Source organism: Camelus ferus, chromosome 12 (genome assembly GCF_009834535.1).
Source record: "Camelus ferus isolate YT-003-E chromosome 12, BCGSAC_Cfer_1.0, whole genome shotgun sequence".
NCBI classification, from domain to species: domain Eukaryota; kingdom Metazoa; phylum Chordata; class Mammalia; order Artiodactyla; family Camelidae; genus Camelus; species Camelus ferus.
This window is the reverse complement of record NC_045707.1, coordinates 65,347,009-65,360,758: the sequence shown is the minus strand read 5'-3', so window position 1 is coordinate 65,360,758 and position 13,750 is coordinate 65,347,009. Positions and strand designations below refer to the sequence as shown.

Here is a 13,750-nt window from a genome sequence, read left to right as displayed (position 1 = left end):
TCAATGTTTAAATATCTGAAAGTGTCAAAAGAAAGCTGTAGCATCTGCCCAAGATGCCGTCGGGGGGTTGGGGCAGGGATATGCATAGACCGTGTGAGAGAAGAGGTAGGAAAAATGTGGTTGTGGCTGAGAGCGTGCTCAGCCCGCCCAAGGTCCTGGGTTCAATCTCCAGTACCTCCATTTAAACAGACAAACAAAAGAATAAACTTAACCCCACCCCCGCAAAAAAAAATAGAAAAATATGGCTGATCTTTATTACACTGTACTGGATTCAGCCCCCATAATGTACTGATACAAACTTATCAAAGTGGCCTCTAGTAAAACAGCCTATATCGAAAACCCTGTATCAATTTGTGCGTGCAGCCTACTCGCGTGTACGAATATACACACGCCAAAGAAAAGACAATCCATGTCGCAAAAGACAAGCAAAAAACTCTGGAAAACAGAAAACGTAAAGTGAATTTTTTGTATGTTCCAGTAATAAGCTCTGAGGTACAGCCGGCTTTTCCTTTGTTAGAATTCATGGGGACCGTGGTGGGGACCGGATGCTGGGAAGGGTCCCCAGGCCAGAGTCCTGGGCCTTCCAGAAGAGTGGTCCAGAAGCAAGCCCATCCCCGCAAGCTTGGAATCAAGCCTAGACTCGTGTCTGACCATGTGTACCTGTTGGTTTTGAGTCCAGACCCCTCCACTGAGGTGTCTGCACAAAACCTTGGTCCAGAACTAACTGATGTTGGGTCTTCCCATGCTTCCAGGTACAGTTCTAGTACCAGGGTTCTTAATTTCCATGCCACATAAACCATCTTTGGATGATTCAGTGAAAAGAATTTATGACAAGGCATTAGGATGCTCACAGACTCCTTGGGTGCCCTGGGGAACCTGGCTTGGATGCTGCAGCCAAGGTCAGTGCAGAACTGGCCCCGTAAGGGCATCAGGGTTACCACCCCTGGGCCCAGGCCCTCTGCTTCTTCGGACCCCCCAGTGCTGAACCCTGCCCCCAAACCTGGGTGTAGCAACCATGCCCCAGAAGGGATTTTTTTGTAGGCCCTGCTTCTTTGCATCACTGGCAGTTGAATCTGAGTCTGATGGGGAGGGCTTATTGGCCACGTGCCCACCCTAACCTGAGGGAGGCTAGGGTTGGGGTTTTGGGTTCTATGATGGGGAGTGGTCTTTTTCCACCACTAAGATTCATAAAGTGAGAAATTCCCCAAACACAGGGTGGTGAGTTGTCTACTGACAGCCAGAACGAATCATGAACACCCATCGTAACTAGCCTGTGGTTTTACGCCCCCATCCCGAGGCTGTCTGACCCCGCACAGCTGATTTTCCTTCCTCTGTCTACAGAACTATTGTGAGCAGTTTACTAAAGCAGACTTAATTAATATGCAATACGTGTGGGTTTCTCTGAGCTGGAACATGGCTAGTTTCCTAAACAATCATGTAATGTTAAAAGGCTTTGAATGGAAGGATTATAATCTTAAAACCTTCAAAATAATCTAGTAACCTCCAATATGACAGCTGGATCAGCAGATGACAGTACTGCTTACTCAGGGAAATGGCATGTCAATTAAATATTAGTGGATAAGAGCTAATATTTATTTATTCCATCAGTTACTAATACACATTTATTGAAATGAAATGAAAGCAATCCATCAAAACAGGATTCCTAGGTGGTATTTGATTAGCCTGGTTCTGTTACGTACTTAAAAGTAAAAAAGAAAAAAATTGCATATTACTCTAATCTATAATTTAGATTTATGATTAATTCAGACTCTCTCCTATCCTATTTCGGTTAATGAGATGGCGGTAGAATTTAGTATCAGGAGCAAAGTTTTGGCATTAAAAAGACCTTGCGCAGTTGGAACCTAGACCCTGGAATTTATTAGTTTGGAGGCCTTGGACAATGTTTTGTGCCTTGGACTCCTCATCTGCAAATGAGGTCCACCTCGGATCCGCCTCACTGAGTCACCGTGAGGATTAAATGAGACAATGTACTTACAGTAATTGGCAGTGGTGTTACCCACCCTGAGCTGGTGTTACTGCTCTGCTTTCTTAAGGTGCTGTGCTGGGCTCACTGAGGAGCGTGTGAGCTGTAAATCTGTGTTCTGCCTACAAGCTGCCTACAACCTGAGCGAGAGCCTGGCGTAGGGACCCCTGTCTGCTGAAGCAGAGCTGGGGTTCTAGAAAGTGGTGATGGGAGTGACTTCTGGTAGTGTTTACTCAGCACCTGGAACAGAACAAGGACGTCACTGGCACTTGGTAAGTGTCTGTAAATTACTGGAATGGATGAACTGTGTTTGATGAGAGGCATGTGTATGCTGATGCAATCCTTACGAAGCCAAGGTAACCTGGGGCCCTGTTTTGACTTGGTGTTGTGTCAAAAAAAAAAAAAAAAATCATACAGCATCTCCAAAATAATGAAATCCAATTTAGATCTTTTTTAAAACATTTTTGTATTGAGTTATAGTCATTTTACAATGTTGTGTCAAATTCCAATGTAGAGCACAATTTTTCAGTTATACATGAACATACATATATTCATTGTCACATTTTTTTTTCGCTGTGAGCTATCACAAGATCTTGTATATATTTCCCTGTGCTATAGAGTATGATTTGTTTTTCTGTTCTACATGTTGAAATCTCAGTCTGTCCCTTCCCATCCCCCGGCCCCTTGGCAACCACAAGTTTGTATTCTATGTCTATGAGTCTGTTTCTGTTTTGTATTTATGTTCTTTTTTTTTAGATTCCACATATAAGCGATCTCATACGGTAGTTTTCTTTCTCTTTCTGGCTTACTTCACTTAGAATGACATTCTCCAGGAACATCCATGTTGCTGCAAATGGCGTTACATTGTTGGTTTTTATGGCTGAGTAGTATTCCATTGTATAAATATACCACCTCTTCTTTATCCAGTCATCCATTGATGGACATTTAGGCCGTTTCCATGTCTTGGCTATTGTAAATAGTGCTGCTATGAACACTGGAAACCCAATTTAAATCTTTATCATAGTCACTTGGGAAAATAACAGAGGACTCATCATTTGCATGATACCCAGCAACTCTTTTTAAGACTCCTTCTGCCTGCCTTCCCCTCCTCCATCTCCCACCCAGAGCGGGTGGGCACCCCAAAGCCCTCTCCATGCTGCCTCTGTACCACCCCACGGGGCCCTGGAGAATCTGTGTGATTGGCAGCAACCACACCCAGATCCCTCCCTCGCAGGCTGTCCCATCTCACTTTCTCTTCGACCCCTTTGTAGCCATTCTTCTTGTGCCCTCCCCGGCCCGCCCAACTCATTTCCCACTTGTCCACTGCTGCGCCTCCTCGTGGGGCCATCAAAATATTGTCACCCCAGTCCAGCCTAGGCGCAGACTCCTCAGCAAGGTTTAGGGGACCCTCCAGGATCTGCCCCTGCGCATCTCTCCAGCCCCTCGGGGCTACCCCGCCGCCTCCTCCTCCTCCTTCACACATGTGCCAGCCTCCCGCCCCGCATCCCACACCAGAGCCTTTCCACGCACAGCCCCGGGGCCTGGAACGCTCTCCCCCACCCGTGACCCCTCTCTGCATTCACCCCGACTCATTCATCCTCTCCCACCTTACATGTCACTTCCTGACTTTTTAAACCGGGTTGGTGATTTGATTGTGTGCTGTCAGTCGTTCTCTCTGTAAATATCTGTTGATTGCCCATCTCCCGATGTTGGACTTGACTCCCCCTGAGGGCAGAGATGGGCTGGGACTCCCTCCCTGGTGAACCCCTCTGTCTCGGCCTCAGTGCCTGGCACCTGCTAAATCCTCAGCCAGCAGAAGTAAATGAGCTAGCGCGCACTGGCTGGGGAAGTCGGCATTGATTCGCATAGAGGGAAAAAAGTTTTAAATGCTGAAGATAGCATTAAACACAGGAAAGAACACAGATTTAACTTGTCACCTGTTGGTGCTGCTGTAGGTAGTACCTTGAGTTTTACAGACACGATTGTAGTTACAAGGTATTTTTAAATGATATCTATAGAATATAAATATATAGTTTCACACTGTAACAGTAATTATTTCCTTGGGAAAAGGAGGTAAAGATGGATAGTTTCAGATGGAGTAATTAATAATAATAAAGTTACTTTTCTGGTTGGTATTTTAGTCACAAACTTTTTTTTCCCCTAAATAAAAAAATACTCATTTATTTATTTATTTATTTATTTATTATTTATTTATTTATTTAATTTATTTATCTATCTATCTATCTATCTATCTATCTATCTATCTATCTATCTATCTATCTATCTATTTATTTACTGTGGGTGGGGGTAAATAAAAAATACTTCTAAGCCCATAGTCATCAAATCTCTTTATCTGGGATTAGTCCGGGGTTAAGCTCGGGAAGAAAGGTCTTTCTTTTCCTGTCACCTCCAGCACCATCACTGGGTCAAGGTCTTCTCACATAGATATCACCCAGTGTTATGGTCAATACAGTTGTTCTGGGAAATAGTGGTTTTTTTACCTTATTTTCAATGAGTAACGCAAGCAAGGAAGTCTCAGGGCCTTTGTGCTGAAGTCTTTTTCCTCAGTCCTGAAATGTTCCCTTGAAGCAAAGGGTGTATGTGTATTTCTGTGTGTGTGTGTGTGTGTGTGTGTGTGTGTATGTGTGTGTATGTGTGTGTGTTGTGTGTGTGTTGTGTGTGTGTGTGTATGTTTATACGTGTGTGTGTTTTTGTGTGTGTGTGTGTATGTTTATACGTGTGTGTGTTTGTGTGTGTGTGTGTGTGTGTGTGTTCCTCTGAAAATCTTTTCAGGCCACACTTCGCCTTCTAGTCTCAGCTTAATGGCATTTCCTCCGGGAGGCTCTCCCTGACCACCCTATTCAAGCCGGCTGCTTCCCCTCCCCAGTTTCCCTCCGCTTAGCTCTTACCACAGTCTGTGAGTGTTTTGTTTCTCTCCCGGTTCTCTTGCTCTCCTGCCGCAGGGGAACTCGGGGCCAGGGCTGGTGCCCGCGCTGTTCGCGGTGGTACTCTTAGCACAGATGACAGCACCTCAGACGAAGTGGGCACTAATCCGCTCAACAAGTAAGGGGTGAACCGAGGGCAGGATTCCCTGCCCTCCTGGAGCATTGGGACGAGTGAGTGAATGAGGTTCTACGCTCAGTTTGATCATGTAAACTCCAGCTGCTGGAAGCCAGTGACTTAATATACATTTATGAGTCAACAGATTTTTTTTTCTACCTTTGATTATTATTGAGATAAAAGAGAGTGGTCCCGAGAGTGACTCAGAATGGGCGGAGCACAGTTAGCGAGGGATGCACAGGGCTGGGAGGACCTAGGAAGGAGCTCCCGTTTGCTTGACAGCCTGTAGGGTCAACTCCCGTTTTGTGCTTTGCCAGAGCACGAAGCAGGGGTGGAAGAGGAGGGCGTCCCCTGAGATTTCAGCTTACGGCAGTGACACATTACTGAGCCCGCCCTGGGCAGTCTCCCAAAGGATCCTGCGGAGGTTATGAGAGTCCCACTGAACGCTGAACTGCTGGAATCCGTTCGGTGGCCCTGCTGAGCTAAGACAGTTATTCTGAGAACGGGGGCTTCAGAAGTGAGCAGCGAGGGGAAACTCGAACCCGGAGGGAGTTCCATCCACCGCTGGGGGGAGAATAGAGGAGAAGGCAGGGCAGTGGGAAAGGCAGGGTTTTTATAGCCTGCATGTGAGTGGAAGGAACCGAGGCCAGGAGGATGGGCCTGAGGGCACAGACTCGGCCTCAGGATCCCTAGGAACCAGCAACGAGGGAATGTGGCTCTCTGAGGCCGTGTTTCTTGATGGCCTGGATACCAGGCCTTGCCCGTGATTACAGCCGAAGGCCATTTCAGTGACCCCCTGCTCCCTGTTTACAGGGGCAGGACTTGCTAACAGAACACGGCTCAGTCCTGCTCATTTCAGTGGCATGTTTCATGGCTCTGTCAGGTTTAGTGCAGACCTGTGAGTCAACAGGTCCTTCTGGTTCATCAGCCTTGGCCGGTGGCTGTTAACTTGTGGTTGTCTAGCCCTCCGGGAGACAGTTGGTGGTGTCTGAAGACAGTTCTGGTTGTCGCAGCTGACAGGGTGCTCCTGGTGTCTGGTGGGTCGAGGCCAGGGCTGCTGCCAAACCTTCTACAACGTGCAGGACGCCCCACAACAGAGTCATCTGGCGCAGAAGGTCGGGAGTGCGAGGGGAAGGGCCCCTGGGCTATCCCGGCACCAGAAGTCCTCCCAGGGAAGCGCATCACTGTGGTTGTGATGGGTACAACGGCTCCAATTTTATCTTCTGGACTAGAACACCTTTTTTTTTTTTTTTTAAGCTGTAGGGAAGATTTTTTTTCCAACTTAATAAAGTGAGGTGGGACAAGAGAGAAACACCCCATAGATAATTATACTTTCAGGGATTTACTCTGCCATTTTTTGATATTCCTAGATCTTCCCGGTAAGTAAAGGGTGGATAACAGGAAAGCAGCGTTGGGTTTGGACCTGTGAAATTTGAGTCGACTATAAACTTTATGAAGGAGTCATGAAGTCTCTTGTAAGTTGGGTTTTTTTTTTTTTTAAAGTGAGGGTAAAGTGTGTGACCTTTTAGTGCATTTTCCAGTAAATTAAGCTATAAATGGTGATATTGCAGGTTAATCAAGAGTTCGCTTAATCCACAGAACAGTGGTGTGGTGATTACATGGCGACTGCAGTCTCACTGACTGTTGTGTGTAAGATGCTTTCTATGAGGAAATGGACTCTGAGCTATAGCTCAGGCATCGGGTCCAGTCACTAAACGTGACTTCAGAGGATGGTCAATGCTACTAAACTCTGGGGCCATCCGGACCTGGGCACCTTACTGCCCCTCAATGCAACCACGTCAACAAGGCAGAAAGGAAGTGTTAGGAAACCAACACCACCTGCCACAGGAAGGTCTGGCGGGTGCGGGTTGGCAGTGAGGTGGGTCTGGGCTGGGATGTGTGTGTGTGTGGTGGGGGGGTGATTAGGTTTATTTACTTATTTTGTGAGGGGGTACTGGGGATTGAACCCGGCACCTTGTGCATGCTGAGCATGGGCTCTACCACTTGAGCTATATTCCCCCCAACCCCTGGGCTGGGATTTTGGTTCTACCACTTCCCTCCTTTCTGGCCTTGGGCAACTCACTGAATCTCTTTGAAAGTCTTTCTGCATTTGTCAACTGGAGATGATATTAATATCACGTGGGGATTAAATGACAGTAAATATCCAGAACGCAGAAGCTTAATACAGGTTGACTTCTCCTCCTTCCACTGCAAACTTTCTTAGCAATCCTTGCTTGAGGCCACCTCACATTTTTAATGAATGTCAGTATCTGTGCCTGAGTCTGTGGTCAGCTCCAGCCCCATCATTAAAACCACTGCCAATGTAGAACCTCCTGGAATTGATGGAACAGACTCACGACTTTGGGAACCAACAAGCTCTCAAAAAGCCCGGTGAGTAGTGAGCGACCCCTGCACCAGGCCAGTGAGGCTGGTCCTGGTGGCGCTGGAGTGCCTTCAGGTCATCGTGGCACCGAGAGGTAGGGGCACCTGGACACAGCCGGAGGCTGTGACATCATCTCTCCTTGACTGACACCTACCGTCCGCCACACCCTGCTGAGTTGACTCTGGAATGAGATGAACTGAAACTCAGGCTGGGACTGACACCACGCGCTTACCCCTCCCTGTCTGTCTTTGCAGGATTTCTTTGATCCGAGGCGAGTCCAGCAGACCTCATCTTGGAATCTTGGAGAAGCAGGGGCCCTGCAGGAGTTCACGGAAGCCCGCCAGCTGTAAGTTTTTGCTTGTAGACACCTGCGATGCTGCCCTCAGGAAGTATGTTTATAGGGGAGGATGACAAGTGAGCCCTTGTGTGATTACGTGACTAGATCATATGGGTAAATTGGCTCCGAAAGGCCACAAACCAACCTGGACTCCTCTGTGCCCAGGATAGGCTGTGCTTTGCTTTTGTTGGAGAGTTTCTTCCGTTTACTCTGGGTATGCTGGTGGCATTGGCCCAGTACTGCCCTATCGCGCATGTCTTTCAGACAGTAAGGCTCAGTCCGGGTCTTGCCGATGGGGTCGGGGTGATGTCGTGGGAAGGGTCGCAGACTTGGACGCCACGGGGCTGTGTTTGAGTTTCTCTCATTGCCGTGTGACCTTTGTTGAACTTCTCACGCTCTTCTCTTCCTCACGTGGAGACAAGAGCATTGGCCAGGAGGGTCTCCAAGGTCCCCATCCAACTTGGAGGAGGAAACTTCCCACTGCGTGACTTTGGTGTCAGCAAACATGCATCACCCAGCCGCACGTGCAAGGGCAAATGGGGCGGGGACTGTGCTTGAGAAAAATACCATTATTTTGGTTTGAGTTTAAATTCTGAAATGCTAAGTTAAAACGACCAAGAGCCTGACCCAGATTTCCTTTGGCATAACCTCTCTCAGGCTCTTAGTAGGGCCGGCACGACAAACGCAAAGAGGATGCATGAGGTTTGGAGTCAGAAAAATTTGAGTCTGTGTATCAGCTTTGCTATCACTCGGGTTAGATGAACAACTTCTCTGAGCCTTAGTTCACCTCTCTGCAAAACTGAAAAGTAACATGGGATTTTGCCCCAAGGTCAATACGATAATGTGTTTATTTTGCAGATAGAAGGTGTTTGAAAAGGGTCGATATTATTATCCCTTCATTATTATTATTATTATTATTATTATTATTATTATTATTATTATTATTATTATTATTATTACTATCATTATTATCAGCTATTGGGCTGCGAATGTTCCAGGCAGTCCTAATGGATATCCACGTGAGTGGAGCCCTGAACCAGCTCTGGGGCTGCTTCGCTCAACCCCTGGGCCCGTCTGGCCTCCTGGCTTGGTGTAGGGAACACCTAAAGCTGACTGGATCAACTAAGTGACCCAGCGTTAGTCCTCCCAGCTCCTAGTCCCACAACGATGATTAAAACATAAATTATTCCTATGGTCTCTCAAGCCGATATTTGGCTCCTTACAGAGGGAAAGAAAAGGCTTTTATGGACCTCTTTTTTTAATGTTTTATTTATCTATCATACTATTTAATTGCTTTGTTTTAGCAGAGGGGGGCGTAATTAGGCTTATTTACTTTTAGAGGAGGCACTGGGGATTGAACCCAGGACCTGATGCGTGCTCCACCACTCGAGCTATCCCCTCCCTCTTGGCTTTTATGGACCTTAAATGGTATCCTTTGAAATGTTGGCGAGCTGCTGTTGTCTGAATAGTCTTATGTCCTCCTTACGTACAATGTCTCATGTCCCCCTTTCCTGGCCTGAAAGCAATATCACATCGGGTTCTCCCCCTGGGGAATGAGCTGGCATGTTATAAGTCCCTTGGTGAAATACCTTGGATGATGGTCTGCAAACCTGCCGAAAAACGAGCCCTCAGGCAAACCAGTGGAAGAGGCTTGATGTTCACCGGCTACACCCTGGGACAGAGCGGGCTTGCTCCTTTGTCGGGAGCACAGCCCTGGAAAGAATGCCTTTCTCTAAAAATAGGACAGTTGGAGGCATAACCACACCAGCAGATAGTCTTCCCAGCAGCTCTGGGACCCGCCAGCTGATAAGCTTTCTGCTCTGGGTGCCCCAGATCACTCACAGCTGTTCTCCAGACCGAAGGGCCCCAGGGATGCTGGGCCGGCCTCATGCCACACGTCAGGGGCCCTTCATCACATACGACACAAAGGCAGCGGTCGGCTTCATCAGCCTTGAAGTCCTGCCTGCCCTCTGGAAAGGATGAGGAAGGGCTGGAGACCTGAACTGTAGGCACATTCCAAAACGCAGCAATCTCTTTGCTTTACTTCGTATGTACATTTTTTTTAAACTTCTTTCAAAAGTTAGATTTTTCCTTCCATTAAGAGGTGGGGGATGGTAAAGTCCAGTGGATATAGGGGTGCACCCTGGAGCCAACCTTCCTGGATTTGAAGCCTGTGCTTTTTTTTTTTTTTTTTAATTAAGAAATTGTATTTTTAAGAGAGGTTTAACATTCACAGAAAAACTGAGCAGAAAGTACAGATATATATATATATCCCCCTGTCCCCACAACCACACAAACCTCCCCCTACTATGGACATCCCGCACTACACGGTACATTTATCCCAGTCAATGAACCCAGATTCACACATCATTATCGCCAAAGTCCATAGTCTAATTGGGGTTCATTCTTGGTGTTGTACATTCTCTGCGTTTGGACAAATGTATAAGGACCTGTATCCACCATGGCAGTGTCATAAGAATAGATTCACTGCCCTAAAAATCCTCTTGGGTGTTGCCTGTTCATCTCTTTCTCTCCAGAAATGGGCAACCACTGATCTTTTCATTGTCTCCATTGTTCTGTTTTGTATGTCATGCAGTTGGAATTGTGCAGTATGTAGCCTTTCCAGATTGACTTCTGTCACTTAGTAACATGCCTTTAAGTTTCTCCCAGGCCTTTTTATGGCTTCACAGCTCATCTCTCTTTAGCACGGACTAGTATTCTATTGTCTGGAGGTACCACGGTTTATCCAGTCACCTACTGAAGGACATCTTGGTTATTTCCAAGTTTTGAGAATTAGCAATAAATATCTGTGTGGATATACACTTTCAACTTCTTTGAGTCAATACCAGGGAGCCGGATTGCTGGATTATATGGGAAGAAAAATGCTTAGTTTTGTCAAAAAACGACCAGACTGTCTTCTAAAGTGGCAATAACGTTTTGCATTCCCACCAGCAGTGAGTGAGAGTTCCTGTTGCTCCACACCCTTGTCAGCATTTGGTGTTGTCAGTGTTCTGGATTTTTGAAGCTTTTGATGATGAGGCCAGTTGCTAAACCTCTCTGCCTTGGCCTCCTGGTTTGTGAAACCAGTGAACAGGAGCATCTCCACTATTGGGTTGTGATGAGGATTAAGTAAAGTAACCTATGCGAGGCATTTGGCCCAGGCTGGCCTGTGTAAACTCTCAAGAACCATCGGCTCTGATGTTTGGATTAGCTTGGATTTCTGTTCTAAAAAGCCCTTGAGATGCTTGGGCACAGCATGATGTTTAGGTTGGGGCTGGATTCCACAAAGTCACTTTTAATAATGAGTTGACTCCATGCCATTCACCATGCTGAGGACTTCATATACTGTCTCATTTGAATTCCACTTCTGTGCTCCGGAGTAGAAGCCAGCATTATTTTCCATTTTCAGATGAGGACACTACAGCCCAGAGAGGCTGAATTAACTTAGCCAAGGTCACCCAGCTCAGAAGGAGAGCTGGGACTTGAACAGGAGTTGATGTGATACTGACGTCCAGCACTTAACCACTTACGACACTGCCCCAACCTGGTCTCCCTGCCAACCTGATCTCTGGCTTGGAAATTTAGATTTACAGGGTTACAGTTGTCCCAAACCATTCTCTGGTTAAGCATGAAGCCAGGCCACATGTTAGAATTAACTGCACCCCAAACTTGACACATCAACATGATTATATTGAAGTTCAGGTCTATTTTGTTCTACTGGCAGCTCAGCCAGTCTCCAGTCTGCACGTGCTGCTCCCTGCCTCCCCCACCTCCTCATCTGGCTGGCTCTCACCCTCACATCTTGGCTTAGACATTACTTCCTGCAGCGAGACTTCTGGGTTAGGTGCACTCCTTTGCTCACTGTTGTGTGCCGTGCCCACAGGACAGCACCTGGCACTTAATGTGGACTTCACAAGTATTCGTAGAATAAAAGGCTGAACAGGCATAGGGGGCTGGTGTTGGGCTGCAGTTCTGGGTTTGGTGTACTCTTCTCGCAGGCCCAGGCTATGGGGCTGTTGGCACTGACACCCCAGTGTAGAAACTCACTATGGTGCCTGACTTAGCATAGTCCGTCTTCTGGGTCCCTGTCTCTACTGCACCAGCAGGGCATGCAGGAAGGAGTGACACGGATAGGGGTGTTTTAGCAGCTGAGTAGACACTTGAGCACTGAAGCCCTTCTCCCCAGCTCACTTACCCTGCAACAGGGCATGGGCTCCAGACGGGCTTAATACAGCCTGTGGTCTCTATGTTCTTCAGGGGTGGGGTCCCACCATGACCTTCCCAGGGTCTCAGCTGGGCATAAATCAGCCGGTACATGATGGTTTGGCCATACCAGTTGTTAAAATGTAAACCGATATGTCCATATCAGTGGTAAAGAGCCCTTGTCCAGAGGCAGCTGCATATTCTCTCCATTGCTCCAGCCTCCCTGGCCCCTTTCCTGGGACCCCTCACGTCCCCACAGTCCAGGATACAAGGTGGTAACACCTGGGGCAACAGGAGGCTCCCAGGACCCTGTTCCAGCTCCAGGGCTGGCACCATATTGCTTCAGCCTGAGTCTTTACACAGTCTGAGTAATATGCTCTTGGGAAATGGGACAAGGAAGAGGGAGAGAGGCGCGGGGGGTGGGGTGGGCAGGAGACGACTCAGGCAGGTCCTGGCTCCCCTGGCACTTGCAGAGAACTAAGGGAATGCAGGAATTTGAGTGACACTGCAGGTGGGTGATGAGTTGTTTGCACATGGTCTGCAGCGGCCCACAGATAGCTGCTCTGTCCCCTCCTTCACCAGCATCTGCAGAAGGTTTCTAGGACGACAGCCACCATCGGCTGAGCGCTCTCTGCGCGCCCAGTACTCAGCTAAATGTCTCTTCTCCCGACGACTCTGTGCAGTCTGAGCAATCACTAGCTTCGTTTTCCAGATGAGGAAGCAGGTCTGGGAGGCTAAGCTGATGCCCGGGTCACGGAGCTCACAAGTGGCAGAGTTGGGAGTCTGACCCTGGAGGCCCCACGGGGACTGCACTGGTAGGAAGTGTCTTAGTTCTAAGGTGGAGGCACAGAGGCTTCCAGAGAGGGGAAGGCACTTTTCAGTAAACAGTGCCGAAAAGTGAAACATTCATGGAGACAGGGCTGCCACAGAGCCACATCCCTCTGGCGGCCAGAGGGAAACTTCCCAAGAATCTTAGGTCCTGTGGTTGGATGGGGCTCTCCATGCTCTGAGCCTCTGGGCTGACAGAGGTGAGTCAGCTGCAGTCCCCAGAGTTCCCTCTGGGACACCGGCCCTGAGGGCAGTGCACTCAGCTGACTGGCTCTGTGACCTGCCCTGAGGTTTCACACCACACTCGGTCTCCACAGCAACCCTGGCTCTCTGGGTAGCGCCCTGGGGCAGGCTGGGATGTTACAGAATTCCTGGCTGGGAGCTCTAGGTCAGTCAGCCTTCCTGGATGTCCAAGTAAAAGCCTGTTGCTTTGACTAAAAAAGTGTGAAAATCACATCTAAGAACAGAAAGTTCTTTTTGTTTTGTTTTTTGGTTTTCTTGTTTCTTTCTCTTTTTTTTTAAGTTTTTTTTTGTGTGTATATATGTTTTTATTGAAGTAGAGACAGTTTACAATGTTCTGTCAATTTCTCATGTACAGCAGATTTTCATATTCTAAAACAGAAAATTCTTGAAGGAAAAATATCTTAAAGAATATTCTTCAATGAAGAATTTATATCTTGCTTATGATTAAGGGCAAAAAAGATAGAAAGGAAGTATGTTAAAATGCTGACATGGTTTTGATAATAGGCAATTTATTTTTCTTCCCAGTTTTTCCAAAATATGTAATGTGTTTACTTTTTAAATGAAAAACATGTGTATTAAATTCCCCCTTTCCTTCTGGGATGGCTTATGTCTCTCTATAGGAGCTGGAGGGGAGAGGTGACCAGGAGGAGACCAGCCAATCTCCTCTACCCTTTGTGACTTTGAGCAAATCCCGATTGCTTTGATCAATTTC

General features: G+C 47.4%; 1 protein-coding gene across 2 annotated transcripts in view; it reads left to right on the top strand.

Annotated features, from left to right (window-relative positions):
- Positions 1-2,067: 2,067 nt before the first annotated feature.
- RAB3IP (RAB3A interacting protein) overlaps positions 2,068-13,750 on the top strand; it is a 149,245-nt gene continuing 137,562 nt past the window's right edge. Inside the window, exons 1-2 of one of the 2 annotated variants that reach the window (XM_032493783.1) lie at positions 2,068-2,256; positions 7,682-7,773. In XM_032493783.1, the coding sequence (XP_032349674.1) occupies positions 2,191-2,256; positions 7,682-7,773 (158 nt within the window). In that variant the 5' untranslated portion in view covers positions 2,068-2,190. The remainder of the gene's footprint in view (positions 2,257-7,681; positions 7,774-13,750) is intronic. The other variant, XM_032493780.1, reaches the window with a different exon arrangement.